The sequence below is a fragment of the Agelaius phoeniceus genome, chromosome 3 (assembly GCF_051311805.1).
Source record: "Agelaius phoeniceus isolate bAgePho1 chromosome 3, bAgePho1.hap1, whole genome shotgun sequence".
NCBI lineage: Eukaryota > Metazoa > Chordata > Aves > Passeriformes > Icteridae > Agelaius > Agelaius phoeniceus.
This window is the reverse complement of record NC_135267.1, coordinates 71,039,693-71,045,880: the sequence shown is the minus strand read 5'-3', so window position 1 is coordinate 71,045,880 and position 6,188 is coordinate 71,039,693. Positions and strand designations below refer to the sequence as shown.

Sequence of the window (6,188 nt, the reverse complement as noted above, 5' to 3'; positions counted from 1 at the left end):
GGGGAGTAGATCTGATCAGATCTGCTTGAAAGCCAAAGTGCCATACTCCCACATCAAGACTTCCACTCCCACATCAAGACTTCCACAGCATCTTTGGGTTTTGGGGTCTTTGTAGGAAAGCCAAAGCACAAGCCTTGCCTCCAGCAGAGGTAAACTATTTGCTGTCCCAAAACTTACATTACATTCTTCACATATATTCATGGAAGAAAAAAAGCCAATTAAAGTATCAGTCAGATTAAAAGAAATAACCCAGGGTTAGGAGAACTGAAATTTTATTAAACAATTTGGAGTTCTACAATCATGTTCGTAAAAAACTGCCTGAAGACCCAGTGCAAGAGAAGTCTGCAGGAATTTCATTTTGTTCACAGCAGTTACAGCTACACAGTAAAAATGTAAGAGAATTCTCCACTTAGAACAAACTTCAGCCCTATGCCCAGTATGCACACAAAAAAGTGGAACAGCAAATGACTGTAACCAACCATAGTGATGAACTAAATACTCTAAAACACAGGAAATTTGAACAACAATGTGAGAGGTACGATCTAAAATTTAATTTATCATCACCTGTGTAACAGGTGCTTACTCACCTAAGCTGGGGATGAAATATGTCTATCAAATTTTCAGTAAGACAATTTGTTAAAAATGCATACATGGAAGTAAAAAGAGAATTATTTTCCTTTCAGAGAAATAATTTCAACATGAAGACCCCCACTGCATGAACAAACAAAAAAAAAAAAATTCACAAAATTGTTTTTATAAGATATTCTGAGAAAGGGACAGAAGAGACTTAATTTCTAAATAAGCCTTTTTGTATCTTAAAACAATTTGACTGAAACAGGGGCTATATTTGGCAATATCCATACAGAAACATATTGTAATTCTACAATGGATTCCTGATGTGCACACACACCACAGTGCAATGTTATCAGCAAGAAATATACAGGTTACCTTCATCTTTTGAACGAAATTTAAGTGAGAGTGAAAATCTGCTCATAATTTTAATCTTACATGACTATTACAAAAGGAATTTATGTAATAGCTGCCAAGTGTCATTGAAAGGTAAATGAAAAGCAAAAAATATATTTTCAAATGAAATACCAAAAAATTACATCCAGAAAAAGAAGGTGTAGCAGAAAATACTTTAATTTGCATTTTGTAGATTCAAACATAGCAAAGATTCAGAAGTGTTTAGATCTCAATAAGCAGTTCCAACATTGATTCTGATTTTAATAAATATTACATTTTAATAGGATAGCTATATGGAGAAATTGTGAAGCGATGAATTGCTGATTGCTACTTTATAAACATGAGCATCAAGATTATTTACAACATATTACAGGTCATTTCCCAGAAAAGCACAAAGCAAGGTCAGATAAAGGCAACCCAACCATCAAACACAACTCAAGAAAATGTGGCACAGTGTATTTCATGCACATACAATGACAGCACAGATCATCAGCTGAAAACTAGGAAAACACTTATTATTCCAGCTTACACAAGTCTCTATATTTCATTGTTTTAAATTTATATTCTGACCTACCTTCTCAGGCACTGAAGAACAAGTTATTCAGCAAGTGCCCTACTTTTTACCTATGTAGTTTGCACCAAGTCTTTTTTCACCATTTCACGCAAGTCTTCATGACTTGGGAACAATTAAACATTTTTGTCTTTGTCTTCTCACTACCTCTGGGATTACAATCATTGTGTCATTTGTACAAGAAAATGTACTGCTACTCTGAAATGAATGGCAGACAGTGTTGACAAGCTGATCTCCAACAGGGAGCTGGAATTTAAAATAGTTTACAGATCATGGACGGTGTAACTAACCTTATTCTTTAGTATAAAAAAAGAGCTGTAAATTTTTAAAATTTAATTTAACATATAAAGAACTAAGTCATCCAACTCACACAGCAAAACTTCATAGGCAGCATAGTCACAGAATGTACATCAAATACAGTAAAAAAGATGGTGACAGGAAAATTGTTTCAACTAGATTTGTTACAGGAAAAATCTTATGTCCTATCTCTACAATGACAGTGAAGTGAAATGCCTTCCATATTTGATCATCAAGAGATATGTACCTTCAGGTGCAACAGAACTTGCACACCCAATTTGCTGTTCAGTTGCATTCCTGTGTTCCCATGACACAAAGGAAAAGAAGAAAAGCTTCACATCTCTTTATGTCCTTACCCTACAGTATTTGCCTTGTGCCAACGAGGGCTGCAAGGACCAGGTGTCCAGGATCTGCATGCCTGAATCTCTCACCTGTCCCATGAGCAAGTGCATGATTCTGCTTCAGTGTCTGTTGATTTTAACCAGGCACAGGTGGAAAAAGAAAAAAAATAGCAAGTTGCATCCCCAGGAGGAGGCTGGAAGCAATTCACTTTCCCCACACAGCAAGGGGAGAAAAGGAAGAAACGTTTCTGAGACTTAGGTCCTTCCTGGGGCAATGCAGTCATACAGTTTTGTTTTTTATTTTAACTAGAAAATCCTGCCTAAAGCTTTAGGCACTATAATATATAACAATACAGATAAATCCCAGTTATAGGGCACTCTTCACACAAGTGAGCCTACAGTTCTAGCCCTTGCAGGTCTATCCAAAAGGCAAAGAATTAACAGCCAATTAAAAATTACACTCTTTCAATATATACAATTACTCAGAAGATTTGGATACTCTGTATAACTCATCTACCAAACACAGCTGTTCACATCTGAGCTACTTACCTAGATTCCCACTTCAATTTAATAGAGAAAAATAAACTTTGAGGGTGCAAATACAGAGCTTGGAAGAGGCCAGATGAATGCACCTAGAACCCTCCTGCTCCTCTACCTAACTAGAAAACAAAAGCCTGTGATGACTTGCTCAGACACAGGTGCCCACAGGCCAGAGAGGCTACCAGGAAAAAACATAACATCCCCAAACTGGCATCAGCTTCCCCTAACACCATGTCCAATTACCTATAAGATTAAACAGAAACTTCCACTGGGATACCAGTTCACTGCCAATTTGTGCAACTATCACCAAAACTTCGTAAGGGTGGTTTGGATTTTTTTTTTGTTTTTTTAATTTCCCTTTCTATTCTTTTAAATTTCATTTAGCATATCCCATTTTGACACAAAGGGGTTAACTTTCTTAAGCAACAGCATTTTTTATAAAAGCCAAGTGTCAGCAGAATAGTCTATTTCATTTCCAGTCAGGTAGAAATTTGAGGCTAGTCTGGAAACAAAGGACAGAGTGTATTCCAGCCTTCAGAAAATTTCAGCTGTAAAGGAACACAGTATGGAAGCCAATACAATTACAATCAATTATATAAATAGGTCACTCAGTATCTAAGAGGGTGAAAAATGTTTAAGAGCACTTAATTTTGTGAAGACTTGTTTTTAAAAACAAGAGATGTATCTACACTGCACCAGCACTTCCTACATTCATAACACCTAACTTCAATTTTAAACATGCTGGTTTAAAAGAAATTATTACTTCATTTTAAATTTAAACCAATATTTGGTTGCTACTAATGATAATGCTGTTTCTGAATTCTGTTTTGACACTGGTAAGTTATCACTGACATTTATGGACAATGATACATGAGTAATTTCTTATTTTATGAAAGTAATGTTATTAACATACCCGTTTTTTTATGCTGAATATCCTTTTAAAGAAGATACAGTATGGGTTTGCATAGATAGAGTATGTGGCATTAAATGTCAGTATGATTATGAATTTTAAAAAGCATCTTTTTTAAAAGTGACTACAAAAGCAAGTTATTTTTACACTGACCTTTTAACATAGCACTCAAACATAACCCATAAAGAGCAAATTTATTTCCATGGCTCAAAGACCAAGTGTGCTATTTTAACATTTAAGACACTAAAAAGACAACTTTTGGAAACTGAACTTGTGATTACTATCTAGAAAAATAATATGGAGTAAACAGAAATTTGATTGACTGAGGTTTTTCAGCTAGCAGCACTCCACTAACCATTTCCCCTGTCCTGACCTCTACCTCCAACTAAATGCAGGTAAAAGGCAGCAGCAAGGGGCTACAGAAAAGTCACTTTCAACTCTGCTGCATCAGAGACAAAGTAATAATTAAAAAAAAAAAGTGCTGAAAAGCACAAGACAAGGGTAAAAAAAATGGTATCATCATGATGCAAAGAAGCCCAGCATGAAAAAATTTCTGCTCGGTAAATTTGCTATTTTTAAGTAAGTTTCATTATTACAGCAAGAAGCTAAAACTCAGCAAGAGACTTATTTCCTTTTTGTGGTTAGTTTTTTTTGTTGTTATTTTTTTCTTTGTTTGTTTGGAGGTTCCCCCCCTTCCTTTTGACAGTCAGAACTAACATACCAAATCCTCAGAATACACTGAAGTTCAGTAAATGGGGAGACACAGAAGTGATCCCCCCCTTTCCAGACAGGCCAAGTCAGGGTGGAGGTACATTTGTTTTCATATAAAACAGCTGTCTCAGAAAGACAAGGAAATAAGAAAATTTATGAAGTTTCAGTACAACAGAACTGTGAGCAGAAAACTTACAAAATAAACAGATCAGCATAATTTACACATTTAAAAACTATATATTCCATTCATAAATATATTTTCTAATTAATAACCATTCCTAGTTTAAACATAAATATTCAAGTTGGGATTTGATTTTACTTTTTATCAGTTCATGTGAGTCCTGTAAGGATCAGTTCCTTCTGCTCAATGCAGTCATGTAAATGATCTTCACTATCGCGCTGTGCAAAGACCTTCATTACCTAGTTTGTTGTAATAAAACTTTAAAATTCTGCAACTCTTTTATACTTGTGGAAAGCCTGTAAAATAAAAACCATCAAAGTGTTACCAGTTCAGCAAAAGAGAAGTACAAATTATCACAATCATTTTCCTTTAGATTTTTCCTCAGACACAATTCTGTTCTCAAAAAGTCTATTGACTCTCCATTTTACATTAACATAATATATGACAGGGATTACAGTTTATATATAATGTTTAATCATCTCAGCTTCATTAAACTTCTAAAAATCCCTAACCACAGGTAGTAAAGTTTATTACATTGTTTTATCAGATTGTTTAAATAGATTGTTTAAACAGGAACAGATTGTTATATTCAAGATCTGAAGAATCAACATAATGAGCAAAGCATACTCTATGTAAAGTTCTTTTAAAGCTGTTAAAATGTTTCATCATTTGAAGGAGATAAATTTGATTAATTTTTTTAAAATGTAAGAGACTTAAGTTTCATCTTGCAGAAAGTAGATTTATGAGACTTGAGACAGAGAGGATGAATTAGATCCAAATGTAAAATGAAGACTAAGGCTAATACTCAGTTTGAAGGCATTAAGTTTATCAATATTACTGGTAGTAATTCAGCCTTTCAAAACCTACAGCTATGTGTACAATACCTTCTTTCCACAGAAACTGAGTATTGGCACTGAAGTTTTATATTTTTCTTCTATAAATTTATAACATTTTACCTTCCAAAGGCATTTACAAGAGCAACTATTTCTTGCCGTGTGAGCTGAAAACCTTTTGATGGGCTATTCTCAGGAAGGCTCTGTATTTCCTTCTCAGAAAACAAGATCTTCAGAGCAGTTCCTAAGCCTTGAGTCTATAAGAAAAGTCCAATGTTTTAACATCAGTAAAATCATTCCTTCAATTACTCATAAAACCATTAAAAAAATAAAACCACACTAATCTAGGCAAACTTTAGTACCAATTCTTATACACTGACCCTCAACCCAAATAACTGTACAAAAACCAGGGCACTAATACAATTGCATGACAGCAATTGTGTACCAGGTTTGCATTTGTTTGCTCAAGTATACTTGCTCTTCACCCTTGCCTTCTTCATCTCTTCTTTTCTCATCTCTTTTCTTCTTGGTTATGCATATGAAAATATGTCCATTACATAAAACTTCCAGTTCCTTCCTGTCCCTCACTTATAGATGCCCCAACTCCTGCAGGAGCACATCTCCCCTTTCCCTTTGAAGTCAAACTAAGTTTTTTATGAGGTATCACAACACATGCACTTTTTTCCACCTTCAATTCTAGTGGCAAACAATGCAGCTTCAATTTCAACCCCTATTTTCTACGCAGGAATAGAACAGAAGTAGATTTTCTTATTTTCACTTTTAGTTGGGCTACATAAACAACCACTGGCTTTGACAAGAAGTGGTTGAAGCTGGCTGC

General features: G+C 34.8%; 1 protein-coding gene across 1 annotated transcript in view; it reads right to left on the bottom strand.

Annotated features, from left to right (window-relative positions):
- Positions 1 to 1,120: 1,120 nt before the first annotated feature.
- ERO1B (endoplasmic reticulum oxidoreductase 1 beta) overlaps positions 1,121 to 6,188 on the bottom strand; it is a 29,240-nt gene continuing 24,172 nt past the window's right edge. Inside the window, exons 15-16 of the mRNA XM_054630385.2 lie at positions 5,474 to 5,607; positions 1,121 to 4,813 (exon numbers count right to left, since the gene is read on the bottom strand). Coding sequence (XP_054486360.2) covers positions 4,753 to 4,813; positions 5,474 to 5,607 — 195 coding nt within the window. The 3' untranslated portion in view covers positions 1,121 to 4,752. The remainder of the gene's footprint in view (positions 4,814 to 5,473; positions 5,608 to 6,188) is intronic.